The sequence below is a fragment of the Anabrus simplex genome, chromosome 7, assembly GCF_040414725.1.
Source record: "Anabrus simplex isolate iqAnaSimp1 chromosome 7, ASM4041472v1, whole genome shotgun sequence".
NCBI lineage: Eukaryota > Metazoa > Arthropoda > Insecta > Orthoptera > Tettigoniidae > Anabrus > Anabrus simplex.
The window spans coordinates 113,949,127-113,975,254 of record NC_090271.1 but is presented as its reverse complement, the minus strand read 5'-3'; the positions used below and the strand labels follow the sequence as shown (position 1 = coordinate 113,975,254).

At 37.7% G+C, this 26,128-nt stretch overlaps 1 protein-coding gene across 4 annotated transcripts in view; it reads right to left on the bottom strand.

Moving 5' to 3' along the window:
• Bmcp (uncoupling protein Bmcp mitochondrial) overlaps window positions 1-26,128 on the bottom strand; it is a 122,455-nt gene that overhangs the window by 16,330 nt on the left and 79,997 nt on the right. For all 4 annotated transcript variants that reach the window (XM_067151258.2, XM_067151259.2, XM_067151260.2 and 1 more), the window contains 2 exons: window positions 9,243-9,303; window positions 1,510-1,599 (listed from right to left, as the gene is read on the bottom strand). In XM_067151258.2, the coding sequence (XP_067007359.1) occupies window positions 1,510-1,599; window positions 9,243-9,303 (151 nt within the window). The remainder of the gene's footprint in view (window positions 1-1,509; window positions 1,600-9,242; window positions 9,304-26,128) is intronic.

Genomic DNA, 26,128 nt, shown 5'->3' with positions numbered 1-26,128 from the left:
AAAGGAACAGGTAGCAAGAAGGAAATTGGAAAGAGACCAGTTGGAAGACCGAGAAGTAGGTGGATGGATCAGATTTGGAAGGACATTAGAGAAGCTGGATTGGATGTGGCAGAAGTAATGGAGCAAGAAAAGTGGAGGGACAGAAAGGAGTGGAAGAGGCTTGTTAGCCACACCTGGGCAACTGGAGTGGGACATTGATGATGATGATTAGATTGCATCAATTATATGTCATTTGATGCAGTTAAAACATTCAAGAGCACTGAAAACATCACCAAGAAGACACAACCTTAAAATTGCATTATTTCCAAATTCTGTAAAAAAATAAAATATAATAATTTCACATTTTGTGGCTTCAATTCAATTTATGATTCAATAATCAGTGATTAGAATTATATTATTTGGTTCACTGACAGCTGGTTTTACAAATAAAAGTCTCATGAAAAGTCAGGATCCCTAATAATCAGTAAAATGATTACACAATTGGGAAGAACTATTAAAAAAAAGGCATTTTATGAGCCCAACTGATACGGCAGAAAGATTTATGAAGAGAAGTCAGTCAGTCATGATTCGGCTAACAATCTACATATGTGCTAGTTGCATTATATTAATACATATTTGAGCGACTGGGTGTTCCAATTTAGAATGTTAACACGAGCACTCGATTCTGCATGACGTCACAAACCTGTATGGCACTCCACAGGAACCGAGTGGTAACCCGGTGTTACAGGATTATGAAATATTAGTAGAACACTCTTTTTATCGTACTCTCAATTCTGAAGATCGTGATCTGAGAGGAGGCTGTTGATCAGTTGCCTTTATTTCTTGCGATCCTCAGCCAGACGTGCTGCACCAAAGATGTTCAACCCAGTTATACTCTGATAATGTTTGTCCATCGAGTGGGAACTCCTCCACGAATCTAGCGGGAAATATTTCCAAGAATGATCAGTTTTTCTAAGCTGATATTCCCACGTCACATAGTGTGTCCAAGTAATTGTAGAACTCTCTGTTTACATATCGATATCTGATGAGGTTGAGCTGGTTTATAATGGAATCATTTGTGCAAAAGGCTGTCCAAGGTATGCGTAACATTCTTCGCCAGAACCACATTTCAAAAGAATCTAACACTAGAAGTTATGTCTGGTATGTCTTGTTTGTGATAATAACACTAAATCGGTTCAGTATTGCAGTTAATGTTTACCTGTCTCATATTATTCTTAATGCACCAAGAAGAATAATTTGAAATGTTATCATATTCATTTATTATGTAGCATTCCCCACACGGCTACTCATTCCTGCCACCCGGCTGATGAAAATTTCTGAGGAGAACACTGTGATTATGATGATCATTATTTAAAGGGGCCTAACATCTAGGTCATCAGACCATAATGGTACAAGATGAGGTGAAATTAAATTATAATTCAAAATGTAAAATTACCCACTGACTAGGATTTTAAAAAACGATGATTAAATTAAAAGAGGTAGGTAACATGAGTACATAAACATACTCACATGCACTAAGCAGTCAATGCTTCCTGAGTAGATACGAAGGGAGGAACCAGTAACTGTACTTTTTAACTTCCGCTGGTTCATTAGCCTTGTCTGAAAATAAAAACACAAATATTTTAAGTAGTCTGGAAGAAAGAAAGAAAAAAATTAACATTTAGATAACTTTAAACAATAAAGCCTGTAGATTTACACTACTGATGAGATTGTGATCATAGCACTGGCACCCCCAGTTTTACGTGGAATCTGAACCACAGGGATGCCACCTTTTATTTCAAAACTCTCATGTACACAGCCGGGGAGGGGGAACAAGCATCATCCTCAAGGACAAGGTCATTTAATTCACAAGCGATGTGACAGGTAGTTAATCATTGCAGGAGTATACTGTACGATTACAAATTGAGACCAAATGAAACACACATCACAGTAAAGGGTGCCCAAACAGTCTCGTCAATACACAGTGAACCCTTCTCTGGCAGCAATACAGGCTGTATTCGCGCATGCAAACCATCTTGCCGAATGGCATCCTGCGATAGAATGTCCCAAGCACCTTGCATCTTTTGATGCAATTTGGTAATGGTTCTTGCAAGCTCTGAAGAATGCGCAAGTTCCCGCCTCATCACGTCCCATACGTGTTCAACTGGCGAGAGATCTGGTGATCTTGCTGGCCAGGGCAGTTGTTTTATACCATGAAGAGCACGTTGCATCGCAGCAGCTGTATGTGGACGTGCATTGTCCTGCTGAAAAAGCACATCACCTTCCTGTCGAAGAAATGACAATAGCACGGGGACAACAACCTGTGCAATGTGGTGGGCACTGGTTATGTTACCCTGCAGAAACACCAAATGTGACGTGACCGCGAGTTGTAACTGACTGCCCCCCACACCATGAAGCCTGGGGTGGGACCTGGGTGTCGTGGGCGAATGCACTCTGGAATAGGCTGCTCACCAGGTCTACACTTGCATACAGACAGACCCTACTCTTGTCACTGAAGACAACAGAATGCCATTGTCCTCTCCAGTCAACTTTCACGACACCAGAGTAGCCATGCTTGGCATGGTGTCAGTGGTAGCCTGGCCAGAGGAACACAAGATCATAATCCTGCTGCAAGCAGACTGCTCCAAATGGTTCTTGGTGACACAGCAGGTGCAACATGTGACCGGATTTTGTTCCTGGATGATGTTTGGTCGGCCACCACTGCTCGCACAATGCATTGATCTTGACGTATGTATGTACTACGCGAACGTCTGGAGCCTGGTCAACGGGTGTGGGAATGTTCTACAGACCACTGCTGAAAGCAACAACACACCACCGATACACTGTGCCCAACATGTGCAGCAATCAGTCGATATGTCCATCCAGCTTCCGCAGGCCCACAATGCAACCCCATTCAAATGGCTGCAGTTGTTCAACATGAGCACGTACTCGTCGGCGGGGTATGGTTAGAACGAATGTTGCAAACACTGCTCACCTTTAACCTCAGCACAGTTACTGCACCCAGAATCAAAACGGAGTGCGCATGGACAGGCTTCCAGAGCGCCATATGATTGCTGATGTCCATGACAAATTCATCACTAACACAACAACCCCTCATTATGCACATATTATCCCAGTACCACTGAACACAGTCCTTGAGGATGTGGCATGTTTTATTTTTTCAGCAGTGTACATCAGCTGGGATTCAAATAACAGTCACCTTGGTGAGTAGCCAGTGATGATACCACTCGCCTATTACACCTGCTGACAATTTTTAAGACCATTAGTTTTAAAAGAATCTCCTGCACAGCAGTAGTACAGTACTTTTAGTTTAAGCAGCAGGTTACGCTCATATTTGGCCCAAGACCAAGTTGCTCCACAAGCCATCTCTACGGTTTTGAAGTCCACTTCCACTGTCATCGATGTTATCTTTTGTCTTGAGCCAAAATATGGATGCTGAGTTTAATGTTGAATTTGTCAATGAGAGAATTTTTAAAGCTACATGTTCATTTAAATAACAAATGAAAGGACTAGGTCCCAAATTGTTAGGTGTAAAACCTTCATTTTAGGTTTCTTGTATGCTTAAAATAGGTTTTTTAAGGTTTTGCTTGCTTCGTGGATGAGGCTACCGATGCCCTTTATCAATGCTTCCATGATCAGATTGGTTAGCATATTCCGTGGGATGTTTGCAGATACCAAATAGGCAAAGGTTAAAGTTATATTCAGGCTTGCCAACTGTGGAAGGAACAACTGTTGCTGTTTGACTTATTTCTCCTAGCTATATTAATAATATGTGCACTGCAGATTTATGCTACTCAAGACAGGGTTTCTGCTCACATTTAACCTGAAATAAACAGAAACCTTAAGTATACGTTACGAAGCGTGCTAAGATACTGCAGTGCAGTTTTCAGGTTAGTCATAGAAAACTACGCATTTTCTCGCGTAATTAACGCACTTTTTTGACAAAAAATAAGGCAAAAAACTTTGGATGCGTAAATTATTCAAGAAACTGAGATATTTAAAAAATTATTTACAATTCATTTAAAAGATATATCAAATATAATATAAACGCAATTGGTTCAACTCATTTGCGGTTATCGTCATTTGGCGTAAAATTCCGGCGTGGTATTTTTTCTGAAAAGTCAAATAAGGTACCGTACATCAGGTAAGTTGGACACGTGGGTGTGAAGTACTGACACTGGAAAATATTCTTCCCGTTACGAGCTGACAATACGACCTGAAGTGAAACTTGAACTAATAAAAGTACAATTATCCAATCTTGTATGAGAGACGTGTCTATCCACCCTTTTTCTTGGCTACGAACATGGATCCCTCGCGGAAATGTTACTTTAGGCATTGTTTTTCGTTTTAGAACAACGTAAGGTGGAAGCTTTCTGCCATCAGCTTTTACAGCAAGCATTGCAGTTATTTTTCGCTTCCGTTAGTGTGTACGCTAACACTCGATGTCTCTTTCTTATTGATTGTTCGACTTTGTGGCACATGCAAACTGATTGGCGTCTGACTTGCGGTTCCTACTGGGGAGATAAAATATTCCTTTACTTTACGCTTCTCAATCACAAAGCGTTGAAAATCAGTTATGTTTTGTTTGAAATCATTCAGCATTTTATGGCATAATACTGTTCATCGAAGAGAAAGTCCATCTCTTTCATAAAATTAATCATCTAGCCGCGGCTAACCTTCAAATCTAAGACACTGATTCCATGTGCAGCAGCTATTTCTCGTCCTTTAAAATGCTGGATTTTGTGAGGAACGGCATATCCAACGTTTCAATGAAATCATACGTTTAAGCAGATCCTACTCTACTTGCGGAAACTTGCAGTTTTTTGGTCTAGGAAATGCTTGTATATGGACAAGAAAGATATTCCACCTATCAATACTATTTATTATGAAGCAGACTTACATCCGCTACAACGAACATTTAAACGCAGTAAAACACTTTTCATCAATAGGTCAGCATATCGAAGAATTCAAACGCAAGTTCACGGACATCGAAAACGATATGAAAATATTAAACATAAATTCTAAGGGCCCCTGCTTAACACAACTGAAGATTTCTACATTTCGCTAGACCAATACACCAATCCTAATTACAATATTAAGGACATTATGGAGAAAACTAGTATAATTTTCAATAAAGCTAATCCCGCCCTAAAAAATGATGACCTCAAAATAGTAAATAAACAGAACACAGCACGCCCCAGAAGACCGACGAATGACAAGCCCAGCTCCACCCCTACCCCCACAATAGCCACTCCCCCTACCCCTCCATCCATACCCCTCACTACAGCGAACATAAGTCCCAGACGTACACGCAGCAGTGCGCAACAAGCTCCTAAACAGAACGTCGCTCAACCACAACAACAGCAGTAAGTACCTATTTACTTCCACACACCACTTCAGGCATTCCTTCAAACTCACACTGTACTCATACTAGTTTATCTTTCACAGATAACTACAGCTCCTATACATGGATACAGACAAGAAGGAGGTCACCACCAAAAACTTACATTCACCAAATTTTAAAATCAAGACTTTATAATCCGCTTCAAAATTCATTAAAACACATCAACAGCTGAACTACATATCATCTCTACCCATAATACTTGATCATCCAATGACTTGGGTTTCGTTACAAGCATATATGAATACATTACTTAAATAGAACATCCTCAAGAAAGAACTGTTTACGAGCTCAAAATCAACGAACATAAAAATAGGCGCACAAGACCCTAACGAGGAAGCCTGAAGAAAGAACATAAGACATGAACTTGTCAATTCAACAAGTGTTTTTTACATGTTTCCAATGTTTTAATGTGTTTAAATTCACCAAGTGTTTTATATACATATGTTTCATGTGTTTTTAATGTGTTTAATGTATATGTACAATTTATTTTAAGTTTGGTTAAGCTTTTTACTACCATATTTAATCTCAGATACAATTTTAACCCCATGTAATCACAAATGATATGACGAAAACATCTAACATACAACCCCATTAGACATCTGGATGCGCTATTGGAGGACATCTTTGTAACACGTACCAATGGCTAATGGATGTAATATTGTGATCTATCAGCTGACGATGACTGTATACAGTCCAAACCAGTACTGATGTCTGCTTCATAATAAATAGTACTGATAGGTGAAAAAAAATTATGTAAGTCTGTTTCATAATAAATAGTATTGATAGGTGGAATATCTTTCTTGTCCATATACGTGTATCCAATCAATATGGAAATGAAACTTATAAATAACGATAGGAAATGCTTGGCGAGAGTTGTTGGTCACTTGAAGTCCACTTCTCTGTTAACGCGGTAACGCACGTTGCATTCGGACAATGAATACTTGCTGTCCACTGCCCTATTTCCATGTGTTTTGGCGTAACTGATCACCGCGAGTTTATATGATGCATATTACTCTAATACTTGCGCACTGTGGACTAACAAACAGTTTTGAGATCACAGAAAACGTATGTCCTGCACCCGAAACACTCTTAAAATATGTTTGTGCTGTCGTGAACGGGGGTTCGCGATGCGCCTTCCGCATATAACAGAAGAGCGAACAGACTCAGATGAGATTCGAACCTGCGACCTCCAGGGTATAAAGCCTGTGATATGAAAAGTAGCAGGCATATAAACACATGTATATATGAAGGGAAATTACAGTAAAGTCTGTATAAGTCAGTATAATTCATAATAATAATAATAATAATAATAATAATAATAATAATGGAAATGATAGAACATTCCAAAGAAAGAATTAGAACATTCTATGTGGCATAGAAACTTGTAAGCCAAGAGCTTTGTGACTCAATATTATGAAACACTGTGCAAGCTAAATACACATTTCTTCTGGAAATGTACGATGTCACGTGTAAGAGACATATGGATAGCTTCCTAGCTCTTCGAGAACATCACATGTAGTTGCAACTTGATAATGGAGTTGCCATATTAAGGAACCAATCAGAGAACAGTAATGCTGTGACGTGTGTAAGGGACTAGTGGTGGTAGTGTATTATTCAGTGGAGAGTTCTCTAAGGGATGGAAAGATATATAAACTTGTAACTTGTAAACAACAAGGCTTTTGATTCTCAGATCTTGAGGTTGGCTTTTTGACTGTCTGCGTTTAGACTGTGTAGGCCGGAGGCCCTATCGCCTAGTGAACTACTAGACGGCCAGGGAGAACTGTTAGTGTGCTGGTATAGTTTGAGAAGAGCCACAAGTGTGTAGCTAAAACATTAGCAAGTTAAAGGGACAATAGGCTCTTAAACTGAGTGCGATTCGTTAATGAACGATCACAGGGGTTTTCCACACCAGTAGTCAATTACGTGTTGGAATATTATTATTATTATAATGATGAGGATGATGACGATGATAATGATGATGATAATAATAATAATAATAATAATAATAATAATAATAATAATAATAATCATAATCATATTTGGCTGATTATTTGACCAATGTTTCTGACCGTAGTCAGGGTTTACCATTATGTTATCAAGACCAGAACAGATGTTGCACCTTACATACATAAAGCCATTGGAGGTTTTTGGATTGCCTATTACTGTTTTGGTCCTAATATAAGATTCGGAATTTCAAGATTTTGTGTTAAAATATTATAAAACCTGCAGTTGTTTTATATGAGCACGTTACATTTAAAAAGTTTGTATCATTTCGCACTCATACCGACTTGTACAGTGAGCGTGCTTTCCAGCTGAGCTCAAGGTCACGAATAACCGTAATTTCTGAAGATATTTTTTCTCTTTCTAATATGATTGTGATAAGTGACGGGCAGAATTTAATATAATGCATTCAAGAACTTTTGAGAATCAATACTTACATTTGAAACCATATTCTCGAGTTCAACATAACCAAGTATTTATTTTCCACCTAGTCGATACAATGATTGCCTAAGGCAATTTAATGGTTAAAAGTGGTACATGTTTGGTATATTATCAACATCTTCAGCCACATAATACTGTTTAGATGAAAAATACATAAATTGACAAAGTAATGCTTTAGAGGAAGTGTCCTTAAAATTAACATAAGACTGACAACATTAAAACAAACAAAAATCTCAAGAGAAAAATATACGAAACATGTACCACTTTTAACCATTAAATTGCCTTAGGAAATCGTATCGACTAAGTGGAAAATAAATAAATACTTAGTTGTGAATCTATTGAAGTGCGATACGGACCATGAAGCTAATTTTATGTAATTCAACATAACCTTTAAAAGTCGATGTAGGCCTAAATTTACATTGGTACAAGATTTCCATAAACTGATTAAGAAACAGCATACCGGTGACCCAGTTACAATGGAAGATTTTTAAAAAAGGATTTCGCCATCATGTTGGGCGCTTTTGTATTTAATGTGCTTTATTTTTATTAGATTAGAGAATTAAAAACTACTTGTGGTCGACTGTTGTTTGGCTTGGTGTTACTGGTATTAGGTTTTTCGAAAAGTTTGGCTGATCAAAGTTGCTAAACTGAAAGAAGCTTTCACAGGAAAGTGACAAAGTTTCCCTGGTAAAACTGAATGAAAAATTTCGAGATTTTTAAGCCGTGTACTGCTAATTAATGTTTGAAGCCAGCCCCGCGGTCTAACTTGTCTACTTCTCACCCAGAGGGCCCGGGTTCGATTCCTGGCCAGGTCAGGCATTTTTACCTGGATATGAGGGCTGGTTCCAGGTCCACTCATTCTATGATTACCTTTAAATGAGGAGCTATTGAATGGTGAGATGGTGAACCCAGTCTAGAGAGCCAGGAATAACAGCTGAGAGGATTCGTCACACTGACTATGCATCACCCTGTAATCTGCAGGCCTTCAGACTGAGCAGCGGTTGCTTGATAGGTAGAAGGCCCATTGGGGCTGTAGTTTGGTTTGGTTTAGGAGCGTTTGAAAGATTAGAAACAGTTTGTGAGACAAAGCCAATAATCTCTTCATCATCATCATCATCATCATCATCATCATCATCATCATCATCATCATAATTTAGACCAACTATTCTTACTTCAATCTTCAACCAAAATGGTAAATGTGAAATGGATATATGATTATTTAATTTAATTTAATTTCCGGGTTGAACCGTGTTGTACTTGTACGCATATCACGTACAGTTTGCCGACGTTTCGAATACATTGCAGTATTCTTTGTCAAGGCGACTGAAATACCCCTACTCGATCCAAGGTAATCACACCGTGGAAGCTTCACTTCTATGGATATATATTTGCTTACCCGTATGACATCTACAGGAGTAGATGCAACAGCACTGCCCAAACTCGCAATGAAGCTCGATCTGAAAGGAAATCAATATTGTAAGTATATCAGCAGTCTGAACAGAAAACTGTATGAAAGTACATTTTATATGAAGCATAAGTACATTTTAAATATGGCCGCTGCAGCGCTTCAGTTGTCATTCTGCGCATGTGAGCTCAGTACATACATCTGTAGGCTAGCCACAAATGCTATTACGGAAGCATTTGTCCGCATTTACGTTTGTGTGTAAAAATGCCTCTGACAAGTAATGGTCCTGCCGAGTATGAAGTACGCGGCTGTGATTAATTTTCCACGTGCAAAAGATGTGAATGCCTTTGAAATTCCTTGGCAGACTAGTGAAGTGTATACAGAAAACACTTTGGTAGAAGGAATGGTGAAAAAATGGGTTAGAGCATTTAAAGAAGGACATACTAATGTCCACGATGAGAAGCGTAGTGGGCGACCGCCTGTCATTACTGAAGACTTGGTGCAGAATATTGATGCAAAGGTTCGAGAAAACAGACCCTTTATGATTTTGTCATTAAGTTATGAGTTGCCTAAAATTTCAGAGTGTTCTTTATCAAATTGTGGCAGGAAGCATGGATTTTCAGAAGTTGAAATTCGTGCTGAGCACAGAGGATGTTGACAGAGGTGCACAAAACCAAGCGTGTATGCAGTGCTTTGACTTTCCTTGAGTGGTACAGTAATTGAGGTGATGTGTTCCTAAACCAAATTATCATTGACGGCAAAACATGGGTGGCTTATGTTACACCGCAATCAAAACAGCAATCCATGGAAGGGAGACACTCAACATCACCCAAGAAATGAAGTGCAAGAAAATACTTTTAGCTCACACTCATGTACACTGTGTTTTGGGATAGGTAGGGCGTGTTACTTGTGACGGCACCACTATGACGATGACCTAAAAACCAACAAGCTGAAGTGGCTGGCACTTCATGCAGCAGATTTCTATAAGGGTAGAATTCAGAAGCTGGTTTCATGACATAAGTGCTTTAATATGCTTGGAATTTATGTGGAATAGTATAAGGTACAGGCTTACATGCAAGAACATTTAAAAAAAGAATTGTATTGCTTTTTTCTATATCAAAACTGTACTCACTTAAAAAACATGCCTCATAATACAACTGTATTCAATGATTATACAGTGAACATGACAGGAGCTGAAAAGAATATAAGAGAAGCCTGACAAAATCTGATCTACATACATCAAACAAGATATGTGCCAAAGTGAAGCTACGAGAAAATAATGCTTCATTGCCTGGTATATTTAGGTATGCTTCCATAGTAGTACATGAGTAATACCAAATGGGCAGGCAGGTATTTGTCTTGCAGTAATATGCAACAACAGAATTCTAAGAGTGTATTTAACATAGATACAGGATTATCTTATTTCTGTTCCAAATACAACATTAGTTAGTAACAACCATCGCTCCAGAAAGAAAGAAAGAAGAAAAAAAAAACAGATAACATTTCACAACATAGACTTCATCAAATTTACTGATATCTAACACACCAACTAAATCATGATGGTAAACAGCAAGTTATATTATAGGCTTCTCTTTGGCTTCAGTTCAAAAGGGGAAAGCATCAGGATGTAACATGCCAATGTACAGGTAGATTAATTCTTGCTAAACACTAGTATGCTCTTAACTTTTGTCCAATGAAGGAAGAAATAAAATTTGGATTTAACAACACAGAAATCTCCTTCGTAAGCATAAATATTTCAATCAGATTTGGATACAAACCCACATTTTCTACCAATCTTCAACCAAGTTCTTTCAAACATTGCACTAATGACAAAACACTGGGACTACCATAGCTCAATGTTACAGGGGTTACAGAGAAAATCCAATGAAACAAGGAACTCCAGACTTAACTCTACCTTAAAAAACATGCCTCATAATACAACTGTATTCACTAAGTATACAATGACATGATGGGAGCTGAAAAAAATACAGGAGAAGCCTGAGAAAAATGTGCCTACAGTATTTCAAAATTTAAATTTGTAAATGGACATGGAAAAGTATTCATCACAATTAGGGTTCAGATATTTATGACAGATCTTACAGTAGTTCTTAATGCGAATCTGTTTGGATTCTGGTATGCTCTGAGGCACATAGTGAGCAAGAGGGAAGACATTAGATGGTTCACTGTTGATTCTTGACACTGACTCTGTTGTTGAATTGAGGCCACATTCTGGTGTACAGTTTGATTCATGATGATGATGATGCTTGTTGTTTAAAGGGGCCTAACATCTAAGGTCATCGGCCCCCCGGTTTGTTTGATTTGGTGGTTAAGTTGGCAAGTTAAGCACAAAGATAATGGAAAAGTTAAATGAACAATTCTGATATATTATGCTTTATTATTTTCAAAAAGGAAAGTCTGCAACCCAGATAGCCAAAAAGATGCACAATGTGTAGGTTTATGAGGCATCTGTAGAGACATTAGATTGTTCAAAAGTTCAGGAATGTCCAGTTTGCACTTAAAGACTGGAAACTCTCTGTATGACCTGTAAAAACCACTCCAGACTGAGGTTTTTTTGGCCATGCTTATTTATGGGTGCTGCATCATTTCAAAAAGCACCAGCTAGTGCACTGTACACTTCAGTGTGATTAACTTTATAAAAGGAGTAAAGAACATTTTCTTAAAATTATAACTGGAGAAAAAAAGTGGATTGTCTACAATAGCAATGTGCCAGAGATCAAGGTGTAAACAGCAGAGTTCTCCCTAAACATTCCCAAAGACTGCTCTCCATCTCAAGAAAGCAATGTTACATACATTATGAGATTGCAAATGTGTAATCTTCTATGAACAGCTGCATTACCAGACAGTCAATTTATTGACATGAACTGATTCTTTAGATTATACCAAAATTTGCCCAAAGAGGTTTTTCGACAGTAAAGATGCAACCTCCTGAAGGAAGGACACTATGAAATTGCCTGAACAATGAACCAAAGGGATTGACAATTGATATTACTTCAAAATATAGATAAACAACAAACTTGTGTAAAAATGTAATATTTAATTTCACAGTGAAATTAATGGTTAATGATTTTATATAAAGATCAATTTCATTACTTATGAATATTTATATACATTACTTTTTTTCTTTTTGCTATTTGCTTTACGTCGCACCAACGCAGATAGGCCTTATGGCGACGATTGGATAGGGAAGGCCTAGGAGTGGGAAGGAAGTGGCCGTGGCCTTAAGGTACAGCCCCAGTACTTGTCTGGTGTGAAGATGGGAAACCACGGAAAACCCATCTTCAGGGCTGATGAAAGTGGGATTCGAACCCACTATCTCCCGGATGCAAGCTCACAGCTGCGTGACTAACCGCACGGCCAACTTGCCCGGTTTACTTGTATATGAAATACATTTGATAACAACCTACAACTGCTTCCAAACTTTAAACTATGGCTTGACTGACCAGTTTTAGCCAATATAAATCAGTTTATTCTTTTTATCCTCCACTGACAAAGACTGAAGCCAAAAATATGTGACCCATGTCCTTTTAGATGCAATCTATCCATGCGTGCTTACAAGGTAAGTTGCCGCTTTCCATCTGTTTCCTACACACTGGGGCTGTGCTAATGGTAATTTTCCAAGTTGAGTTGAGTTAAAAAAAAAAAAAAAAGAAAGTTGTTTCAAGCTTGAGTTTCAGCACACTCAACCTTTAAAAAAAAGGATATATACCCTCCAGTAGTGAAAAATTTCATACACTTGACACCATATGATAAGTAACTTAAGCTGGATGCATGTGAATTTTCTTAAGCACTGTTTAACTGAAATATTTTCAAGCTGGTAAGAACATGAGCCTCAGAATCAAAGAAAATTCATACTGAGAAACAAAATGTCTGATTATGCCTATAGGCCCTATGCCAGGCAGCCCCAACTCAATGTCCTACAATTTCATAATAAAGAGTGTCCTGCCACCTGATATTCTGTGTTGATGGTACAGTAACATTAGCAGTTATAAATATTTTGAGGGAAGTCAATCTTTTTTCTACACTAAAACTATGTATTCACTTATGAAAATAAAATTGTCTGGTAGGACATATTTGCCATTGGTTGTGGCATCATACACAACCATTAACCCGGCTCAAGGGAGATAGGGTCATCTTCCCTATCCTTCACTTGAGTAATTCTTGTCTGGCGCATCCATGTTGCGGGGGTGGGTATCCTCCACATCAGTAGGCTGGTGTGAAGGAGAGCTAAGTTCAGGCAAGGACCCAGTCTCAAAGGATATAACATGGAACCCATGCTCAGGGTTACGGGTTAAGACCTTAAGAGCATCTTAGGCAGAGGAGACCTTCGTAATGGTCGAAGATGGTGGATGAGGCAACTCATCCTCTCTGGGGAAAATTAGAAGAGGAAACCACCACTGCCTTTTGGAGAACAGGGATCTTCAAAAAGGCTAAGCGAGTAAACCCCGAAAAAAAATCCTCAGATGCATTAGGCTTAGCAGGTTAGCAGATGAGTAAAATTGTACTTGCTTTCAACTGGAATACAAGCCTTGGATGGAAGTTTAAGAAGTTTAAAAATGGAATCAAGTTTCCGACTACAGTTGCACAGTATGATTGTAATGCTAAAGTTTGTGCAAGTGTTAGATCAGAGAATAAAACCCGATTTGGAACAATAAATATTTTAACAATGAATGGGAAGAAAAATGAAATGATTGACCAAATGGAGACGAAAACTCGACACCCTGGGATTAAGTGAAGTAAAATGGAAAGGGAATAGAATGAAGAAATTAAGAAAGGGTACACCTTGCACTGGATGGGTAACAGTAAAGAGAAAAGAAATGGAGTGGGATTTGTAGTGAATCAGAATGCCGAACCAATAGATGAAGTTGAGTATGCAAATGAAAGAATTATAATAATGCACATACATGTAAACAAGGAACTACTGAAGATAATACAGGTGTATACTTCAGACAGGATGTAGCGTGGAAGAAAAAGAAGAGTTCCTCAATGAACTGGAAACACACTGTTGGAGATGGGATCATGATAATGGGAGATCTGAATGCCCTTGTGGGAACTGATAGTATGGGACATGAGAATGTTTTGGGCCCACATGGGTATGGCGATAGAAATGAAGATGGACAGAGACTGTTGGACTTTTGTATCAGAAATAACCTGATAATAAATAAAAGGACACATGGTTTATAAAGAGGAATAGCCATAAGATCAGCCAATATAGTTGGGATGGACAGTATGCTACACTCACCGATTTTGTAATAACAGACCGAGAATGGGGAAGATATGCCATGAATACGAATCCCCAGTGAAAGTATGGAAGGTGATCATAGATTATTGATTGTGGAATTAAAACAAGTAAAAATCCCTAAAATTGTATTGAAGAAGAAACCAAAGATCAGGATTTGGGAATAGGAGGAGGATAAAAGAATGGCATTCCAAGATTGTATAAAAAGGAAGTTGCCAACAGAGAAATACACAGTGGAGAAGAAGAGTGGGACAATTTAAGACAGACGTTTGTGGAAGCAGCAACTGAGGTATGCGGGAAAGCAAAAGCAAAGGTTAAGGGAAAGGAGACATGGTGGTGGACAGACAAAATAAAAGAAACAAGGTGAAGAAAGAAATGGATAAGGAAAAGCAAAAAAAAACTTGTCAGAGGGATGAGAATAAGATAGAAAGGTTACATGTGGAATACAAAAGATTGAAACTACAAGTAAAGGGGGGGTATCAAGGAAGAAAAGGAGAAAGGTTGGGGAGAGTTTACCAACAAAAATTGAGAAAGATAGTCGAGGAAATCAGAAACTATTATACAAAGTAATAAAATCGAAAAGAATAAATCAAGAAAAAATCGAGGCATTAGAGAGGAAAGATGGATTCATAGTACATGACGAAAAGGGTCTTCAGAAGGTGGTGGCAAAGTATGTTGAAAAACTTTATAATGAGGATGACTGCTCGGAGGAAGGAGGAGATAAGAAAAGGGAAATAATAAGTGGAGAAAAAGAAGAGAACCTGGGGCCTGTTCCACAAACGAACTTTGCAACTTTTCAACCTTTGCACTTTTCAATTCTTGCAAAGTGCAAAGTCTTTCTGTTCCACCATGATCTAGGTTGTACTTTTCAATTTCTTCGCAAAGTGAAAAGTCTTTGCGAACGAGTGATCCGATAGAGTTTATTCCATAAGCAAACTGTATAGGCCTAATACTCTACGATTTTAATGCATTTCTTTTCGCTGCGAATTTGACGGTATAATTGTCGTACCATTTAAGTTTTTATCATGGGAAAGAAAGGTTAGTATTACAAGAAGCTGGCTGTGCTGGAAGTTGTCAAGGAGAAACGTGACATCCTTTTTAACAACTTTAAAGAAAACCTCTCAAATGATGACACACTTCAATGTTAATGAGAGTACCGTCAACACATCCACACACAGAAGAAAATTCACCCTTCATTAGAAATCCTGTCGCTATATTATGTGTATTATCAGGCCAACGTACTGTTAGGAAATATTACATTTACTATAACATCTACAACTTTGGTAACAGTTCTGCAAATAATTGATTTTGATGTCCCATGCATTGGTGCTACACCATGCAGCTGGGCACCATTTACTAACCAAAGTAAGCATATAAAAATTTGTTCTTTTTCGGAAAGGAATCGACTTCTTTTTGTTACACGTTTCAATAAATGTTCGAACTTTTCAAGAATATAGTGAGTCTGCGTTGGGGTAATATGAAATCACTCGCGAAAGTCCATCGAAGTGAGGTTATGAAAATTAATCTCATCTTTGTACGTTCTCTTATTGGATTCTTCATCACTGTCCTCACTTGATGCTAATAAAAGCTCACGTCGTAACGTGTTTATATCACTAAACAAAATTCTACGCCGAGAAACTAGTGTACATACTTGTTAATTAACAGATGAAAAGGGAATCATCTCTTTGCAAGATTTATGAAAAATTTCACTTCATTTCTTTGCACTTTGCATTCCTGTACCAATGGAGGAATATAACAGGCTTGAAAAGTGAAAAGATTCCTAACTTTTCACTTTGCAAGCTAAATCTGAAAAGTGATGGTGGAACAAAATCTGAACTGAAAAGTGCAAAGTGCAAAGTTGCAAAGTTTGTTCGTGGAACAGGCCCCTGATAACATGGTTGGAACTTGAAACGGCAGTGAAAGCAATGACCAAAGGCAAAGCAAGTGGAAAAGACTAATTCAATGCTGATATGATTAAGGCCGCAGGAAGCATTGGACTACAGTGGCTATACAGAGCCCTCAATGCCATATGGAAGGATGAAAGGATACCTGAAAATTTGCAACAAAGAAGCATTGTACCATTGTTCAAAAAAGGAAAATAGGAAAAAATGTGAAAATTATAAGGGTATAACCCTATTATCACATGGATTAAAAATAACGGAGAAAGTCATACACAAAAGACTAAGGGATATAATATAAACACAGAGGAAGAACAATATGGCTTTAGACTGAATAGATCAACAATAGACTTGATATTTACAGTGCGAACAATAATGGAAAAACATCTGAAAAGGAATGTACAAACATCATTAATTAACAATATAAAAATCTTGTATCATGAGAGTAAAAGCAGTGTACAAGTGGGGAGTGGTGACAAACATTTTATACAAAAAAGTTCTCAAGCAAGGAAGTGCACTGTCACCATTATTGTTTATTATATTGATGGATGGAATCATAAAACATGTAAAACAGAGTATCAGTAGTGATGAAGTGAATGCTTTGGTATTTGTAGATGATATAGTGATTTGGGGAAAGGGAGAAAAGGAAGTACAAAGGAGACTGGACATTTGGAATGAAAATCTGAAGGAGTTTGGAATGGTAATTGGTAAAAAGAAAACTATAGTCATGCACTGTGGAATAGAGAAGCCACGTGAACATAGACTGAGAATGGTTAGAGAATGTAGAACAGTTTACATGTCTGAGTAGCATTATTAATGGAATGAAATCAACCCAGAAATTAATAACAGACGAAGTAAAGGTACAACATTTTATCATCAAGTCAGAGAGCTTTTATGGGATGACAAAGTACCCAAGAGAATGAAATTAACATTATATAAACAGTATTTCATACCAATTGTAACATACGGACTAGAAACGCTGGTAACTAAGAGACAAGATAGTAATATCCAAGCATTAGAAATGAAAATTTTAAGAACATTGGTTAGAAAGACAAGAAGAGATAGAATTCAAAATATTAAAATCACAGAAGAGCTAAATATAGAACCGTTAGTACAGAAGATACAGAAAGCAAGACCGACATGGTTTGGACATGTAAAAAGATTGGGAAAAGAACGGGTAGCAAGAAGGGAATTGGAAAGAGAAGTTAAGGAAAAGAGACCAGTTGGAAGACCGAGAAGAAGGTGGATAGATCAGATTTGGAAGGACATTAGAGAAGCTGGATTGGATGCGGCGGAAGTAATGGATCAGGAAAAGTGGAAGGACAGAAAGGAGTGGAAGAGGCTTGTTAACCACACCAGGGCGACTGGAGTGGGACTGATGATGATGATGATGATGATGATGATAGTGACATATTTCATCCGTTATTCTGGGACACCTTCACCTACTTAACCTTTTAAGTGCCGAGTTACCAGCTGACTGTTTGGTACCTCAGTGCTGAGTTCTCATTCACATGTAAAAGAAAATTGTACAAGCCTCAATTTTTAACTTATCGGTGGGGTGATTAGCTTAAAATGTTTATAAATATTGGTTGTTTATAACCCTAAATGGAAACAGAAAATCCTACACTTATGTTCAATATTATTTTGAGAGAAAACAAAATTTCACTTTTTGTGTCCTTATACAAAGTAAAGAGCCCAAAATAAAATTATCTCCTAAAATCTGTAGGCAACTAATACAATATGTAACTCCTTACAAGTACGGTAAGTAAGTTGATATTTTAAAATACTTTCTAACCCTGGAATGTGCTGACAGCTCAATGTTTTCCTCTAGTTGTTTGCGATACAGTAACGATTTGTTTCATCAACAAACAGCTGCACCAACACCACTGACAGAATAGTTTTCAAAAAGTGAATGATTTTGGGGTTGCTTGAAAGTCTGGTAGAGAAAAGTCACGAGAATAGTTAGTACTCACCGTGTTTTTCTTCCTGCGTTCAGAAGGAGGTTCTGTTTCTTTCTCACTTACAATATTCTCAGCACTCTCTATATCACTCTCACTTTCGCAATCGCTTAACAATTCATTAAAATCATCATTTTCATCATCACTTTTCGCTGTAGTTATTAACTGACAGATTCTTTGATCCGAAATATTCGCTGCAAGAGCAACTAGCTTGTTGTTCTGCCATAATTGTTTACATCACAGATGAGCTCCACAGACGTCTTCCCGAAGCTATTAGCCGTGATCAATTAGTTCTAAAAAATGCCCAGCAGATGGCAGAATATGCCAGAGATTGAATTAGCACTCATTCGGGACAAATATTTCAGGTTCCGTATAGTAATCAACATCTATATCACTCGAGAGTGAACCTGGAAACTAAAAAAAAAAAATAGAGTTCCCGTGCGGGTGTAGCACTATCGGGTTTATGAAGTCAGAACAATTCCAAACAACACAGAAAGATATACATTGAATAAAGTGATATCACACAAGATGGCATAATGTCTGTTTACTTATATTCTTAAAACATACTGTATCATTACAATAATACGGGCTATCTCACAGGAAAAAGTTTTTAAAAGCATAATCCTTGCTGTCAAAGGATGGTCAAATCAGCCTATGAAGGGCAAATGTGATATTACCATAACTGCACTTAAAGTAAATTTGATTATGTACACAATTTTGGGTCCATAAAAATGTGCGAGTAATGTTGACATTTTAAAAAGGCAGCAGAATGTTCTTGAACAAGTAATGTAATTTTTTGTAACTGGTTGGACCAGAGGGAACTCTTCTCAAAAATTCAATGAAGAAAAGTTCCTGATGAATAAAATTGGTAAACAAAAAGAATGTTGGATGTACACTAGCAACAAACTGCTCCGTACTGTCCAAAGCCTTAATAGTCGTTTGTCAGAGTCACTTTTACTTATCATACAATCCAACACGGCTAGAGTGGCAAGTACATTGTTTTCCAATGCAGTACTTGTCACCTGTGCCATGTCTTCATCTTGTCCGAAATCAGCTGGATTTGCATTTCAGTTTGGCATCACGTAATCACAGATGATAAACATCCCGCTCCTCTGAAGTAGTATCTGCATTGTCATTTGCAACTTATTTGTACCTACATCGGACTGTTGCCGTACTACTACTACTACTACCACCACCACAACCACCACTTCCTTTAAGGAACTACATTCACACTTGACGAAGCAGTTGGTAACTGCCTGTGCAGTGGCCTCCCTTACTTGCACTATACATGCATCTTAGTAGGTGTGCTAGTTACCAACTACTGAACCCCAATTGGCACATTGGGGCGAAATGTTGGCAAGCAATGAGTTAGCTGGAAAATTTATCATTTCTAAAAACAGGCCAATTATATTGGACTTAAAATATTTTGTGCAAGACAACTAAAGGAGAAGTGCAGTTAGCAACAAAAACTAGTATCCTCTCAACACTGTGTACTTTGGAAAAGACCTCCAATACGTTACCCAGAGAAGCTACATGGATGGTTGTAAAGTGCTTTGGCTGCCCTGAACATTTTGTAGAATTAGTCAGAGCACTTCATGATGGTATGGCTGGACAGGTTCTGTATCAAAAATATACCAGAAGAATTCCTCATTACTAATGGGCTTAAGCAAGGCTGTGTCCTTGCTCCTTCAGTTTTTGTCCAGTAGCTTACAGTCATGCTCCATGAGACATCACTGGCTAACAACATAGGTGTGGAAATCAGATATCACTTTGATGGAGAACTTTTTAATCAGGCCAGACTCCATTCAAAATGACTAACCAAGCTCACCTAGGTAACAATTATAATATTCAGATGACAATGCTTCTCCAGCTCATATGCCTACAGAGCTGTAACTATCAATCAGCTGCTTCAAGAATGCATGTGAATGGTTTGGTTTGACCATAAACACACACACAAAAAAAAAAACTAAGGTGCTTGCACAACCTGCCCCTGCAACTACTTTCCAAGATCTTCCTTTATATAACCATCTCAAATACATCTCTAGAACAAGCAGAACAGTTCTCCTATCTTGAAAGTATCCTATATGGTGTAGGGCTACTTTGGAAAAATACTTGTAAAACAGAATCCATGCTGCCCATGTAGCATCTGAAGGTCTTTCCCATTGGGTTTTTCTGAATCTAATGATATGCACCAAATGATGGTGTATCAAACTGTTGCCTTTTCAATATTACTGTATGGATATGAACCCTGAACCCACAAAAAGTTTGGTGTTGGTTTTCGTGCATGCACATACTAGCATACGAGGCACTTGGGACATTCACTTTATACGGAATTTTTGATGCATCACTCAATCTGATCAGAAGACCACTTATTCGTGCCGCGAATGTCCCTTTAAGAAATTTTTAATGTCTCATTTTAATCCCCTTTTTTTAATTATATAGTGTTCACATTCTTTCGTAATGTATTATATCTATATATACAGTATACAAAATATTACTCAGAATTATAAAAGGATGGTATTTCTGCGTCACTTGTGTCCACAGTAACAAGGAAATGCACTTTTAAATATTCTGTAATTTGTCTGTATATATGTACGCGCATCATGAGAAAACTGCTGAAGAGAATTTAATGAAAACCGGTATGCAAAGTCAGGGAATAAGTCGCTACAACCTAGGCCACAAATAATTTTATTCACGCTGAGTGAAATGGTAGTTTAGGAGAAGGCCAATAATTTAATTCTCAAATATTTATGTTATTAGTGGCCGTATTGATAAATACTACATAACTAAAGTTATATAGTATTAAATTTCCAATTATTTATGTCTTATACACTGTTAGCGTACTGGCTATGATCACAGAGATATTCATGAATTTGGATTTTTGTTACTAAGTCCATACAGCGCAGAGTCATGAGAAAATAGGTAAACAGAATTTAATGAAAATCGGTATGTAAAGTCAGAATAACAAACTACAGTCTATGCTATAAATAATTTTATAAGACACCCTAATATAACAGAGTCGAAAGAAAACTAAATGTGAAGGGCTACAATATAGATAGCTCATAAAATTGATCAACAATAACATTATACAGTAGAACCTCGATAATTCGAAATCGGTTAATTCAAAATCACGCCTAATTCGAAGAAGCTCTCGTTCCCGGAAACATGAGATACAGTTTTGCATGTTATTTCAATTGTTTAATTCGAAATATGGATAATTCGTAATTCGAAGAACAATGTCGGCTCCATTACCGAAATTCAGACTTTTAATTCGAAACTGCCTTTACATTTTAAAACAATAATATGTTACAGAGTAATTTCAACTCGAAATTTATCTGCTTCGCGTCATAATAGAACGCACGTTCCGGAACGTGGAGGGGTAGCTTTCCGCACTTACACTCACTTCAGTGGGTCTACAGTGCGCTTCATGATTGCTAAGTTGAATGAAATCGGAATTCTTTTGTGTTCAACCTTTTAAGGAACGCCGTAATATCACAAGACATGCAGTGTGCGGGAAAACAGAATCCGCGAACACTGGCGATGCCGACAGTTGACAAAAAAACGTGGCAAATAGAATAAATTCGTAGGCACCAAACAATATTGACATTGCCGGTGAAACTGCATTGCTTTATTTTAATGCGAGCCCAAACGGTCTTATGGTTTTAAACGAGAAATTGCCAGCCGGGAAATCGTACAGTGTGAGGGATGGGGGTCATAGTAGTGCGTTGCAATGCACATGGAAGCGAGATACTTTATCCCCTCGCCATAGGAAACTTCAATAAGCCACTATGTTTTAAGAGCGTCGGGCACTTTCCATGCCAGTACAAAGCATCTATAATAAAAATGCAAACAGTAAAGAAATCCAAAAAAATAATGCATTTGCACAGGGGAACAGGCATAATTTATCCTCGTCTTTGAATTGTGCGATTTTTTTTTCCTGTCGTTGCGTGAGGTTATGTTTGTCAGTGATTTATCCAAGTGCATTATTTAAACATTGTAAATGCACCTTGTTGGATACATTTCGGAAATAGTTTTTTCCATGGCATTTGAAAGGTTTAAACTGTGAATCCAGGTGATTGCATGTATTAATGGGTCTTAGAATACTTCGTGACGCGGCAAGTGTTTACATTTCTGAAACGAGAGAAGTGCCATGGCGGGAAATCGTAGAAGGATAGAATCATAGGAAAGTTTGATTTTAAGGGCATCGGGTACTTTCTGTATAAATACAAGGCATCTAAAATGCATACAGTATAGTAATCCAATTAATAAAGCACTTGCACATGGGAGCGAGCATAGATTTCTCCTCGTCTTTGAATCATGCTTTTTTTTTTCTTTCTTTCGTTGCGTGAGGTTATGTTTACCAGTAAGATATCCGAGTGCATTATTTGAATACAGTAAATGCACCTTCTTGGATACATTTTGGAAATAGTTCTTTTTTCATGGCATTTGAAAGGTATAAACTGTGAATCAAGGTTAAATGCATGCAGTAACGGGCCTAAGAATATTTTGTAACGCGGCAAGGGTTGGTACTTCTGAACTGCGAATTGGCGGTTAATTCGAAATTACGTAATTCGAAGTCCGATTTTTGAGTCGCAACGACTTCGAATTAACGAGGTTTTACTGTACTGACCATTGTTTGTTGTGATGTTCTTTATGCCTTCTGTTGCCACTCATCTCCAATAGACAGAATTATTGCTGCGTACTGAGTATTTTTTTAATTTGCTTTACGTCACACCGAAACAGATAGATCTTATGGTGCCGATGGGATAGAAAAGGGCTAGGTGTGTGAAGGAAGTGGCCTTGGCCTTAAGGTACAGCCCCAGCATTTGCCTGGTGTGAAAATGGGAAAACACAGAATACCATTTTCAGGGCTGCCGACAGTGAAATTCGAATCCAATATCTCCCGGATGCAAGCTTACAGCTGTGCGCCCCTAAACACACGGCCAACTCGCCCGGTCGTATCGAGTGTAACAGCCTGCCTGAATATTGGCGGGAAGTAGCTGGGGACTTAGATAACTTTCTTCTTTAGCATGCCATTCCTCTGGTTCATAAATTTTCTGATACTACTGGTACGTAACACACTGGTTCATCGTAGCATTCCAGCTATTCAATCCCTACCCTGAGGCACTGATTGGAATGAGCAGTGTGCATATTTAACAGAATGGCAGAGCAGTGTTCACGGCTGTTTGCGGCCTGGTCATTCCAGCTATGGAACTTTGGACTGTTAGATCAACCTCATAGTACTGTTCGTTCAAAGTGAGAAAATGTGCAGTTTTTCATTTGATCGAGTATTGTATATGATAATATTGTTTTTAATCGCTACATTCCTAATGATTTTGTAATGACCTATGTTGACTTCGGTTGGGAAAACCACAAAGTCAGTCTTTCCAAGAATCCCGTAGCAAAGCACAGGTACATCAGCTAGTCAAGACTAATATTTTCAATGAGGTCAAGTTACATCATTAAACTCTGAATACGCATGTAAACAACATCAACTTGATTACAACTTTCATGTAGTTACAGCATGTTATGTTAAGTTTAGACACATAAATTGTAATATCTTATGGTATTTTCCATCTTTTGATTATGGCTGAAGATGACCCAATATCATAGGATCGAAACTAGTGCCAACATTTAATAAAGATAATAACATCAATCTAATGGTATTGAATAAGTGGACCTTCCGATCCCCTTCATTGTTCCTGTCGACTATAGTTAGAAATTTTAAATTTTTTTAAAAAGATTTGTTGATTTAAAATTCAAAAAGTGGTTTGTGTATTTTTTGGCAATATGTAAAAAAATTTGAAAGCATTCAGATTTGTACAATGAATGCATTTAAAAACAAAGTAAAAAACAAAATAACACAAGACATTAAACACGCCTGAGGAAGGTTGAAAAAACACTTGATAGGAAGTCTCATTTATTTTATATTCACCTCCATGGAGCATCACGAAACACATTTTAAATTAATACAAGTGAACTTTTTCAGTTTTATCTGAATACTGTACTGAAATCATTGAAAGCAAATCATGGTCGGTGTCTCAACATTTGCAGTTGTCAATCGTTGCCTCCTATCACTTATTATGAAACTATAGTTTGAAAACTACTTTTCAGAATCCACATTTGAACATGGATACCACACATTTTAATGCAACAGTTGCATAGTCTAGATCTGCAAGCCTTAATCCCATGAGGATCTCTGGAACATTTCATGTTCACATAATCTTCTTGATGAAGTTAGTTCTTGATGGCAGTCAGGTAAATCCTGTGAGCCCGTTAGAACTGTTGAGACTCTATCCTCTTAAAAAATGGGGCATTCTTCTTAAACTGGAGCAGTTCTATAGGACACACTTTCTTGGGTGCATGTCAAGGGACCAGATCCACGGTCCTTAGGCCCTGACTCTTAAAAGAGGAATTCAAAGTGTAGCATAGGCATATTATCGCTATTGGCAGAATCTTGAACAGAGGCAGTCAGATGAGTGTTCATTCCAGTTGATACTGATACATGAAGTTGGATGTTAATAACACCTACTATTCTTGTCAGTTGTTTCATACCATGGCAGAAACATACCTTTGTTTTTTAGCTCTTCCTTAATTTCTACCTTCCTCCTTTTACCAATCATGGGGATGTATTTCTGACAAATCTGATTTGCTGATGATAAATCTCCACTTCTGCAAACGTAGTACTGTACTTACTACACCCAAGTACGGATAGCAGGATTGTCTAAGTTTCTCTACTGGTATATTACCTTTCATGAATGTAGCAGTAGTAGTAGTAGTAGTAGTAGTAGTAGTAGTGTCCAAACTAAACTCTTCTTTCGAATCCTTCATGCGACTAGCATATGCCAATATTTCTTTCAATATAACCACTCTAAGAACACTTAACTTCAAGACGCAAAGTCCTCCGAGTTTTGAATGCTTCTCCAATTTACAATGTTTTGTCTAAAGCATCTTTCCTGTGATAATCTAACATCACAATATTTGCACATAAGAATACCAGAAGAAATTACAAATCCTTCATTCTTATATTCCTTAAGTCTGTCCGCAGTATAAACTGCCATCTTCGGCATTTTTAAACCTACTTTGGTGATGCCCAGTAACACACAGTTATTAGACAGTTGACTGTAGTCACACGCTGGTATAAAGTCGTAACCACACGCAAAATTTATGTCTGAATTCCTTTCGTAACATTAAAATTAAGTCATGCCATCTTTCCTTAATGCCAAGTTTGACAAACATGGTCACTACGTCATTCCTGCAAGTAACACACTAGCTTTGACAACATACAATTTGTGCACTTTTTATTAAATTATACAGAATTCCCTACTACGAATTACATTCCCATTGCTATCGATGTAATAGGAGGCAAACATAGTTCCCAATTCAAACAACAATCGCATTAACTTTTGGAGGTAGCCAGCCACAAGAAAACAGCTGTTCACCAGCAGCCACAGCGCTACTTTTCTGTGTTTGCAGTAGTTTTCCATTGGTATAATTACAGTATTTTGACGTGTAACAAAACTATCGACAATATATCGTAGTACTGATGAAACAATACAATCAATCAATCATTCTCGAATTTACACCAAAAATCACTTTGCGGACAAGAATGCTTGGAGTGGTGTGGGAAAACATTTATAAAAAACATTTTTATTTTGCAGTTTGTGATGATATTCACAAGGTTCGCATTATTTCATGATTTAAATTCATTCTCGGTTAACGTAAATACATGAAAATAAAACAATCCTCACCTCTAAATATGAT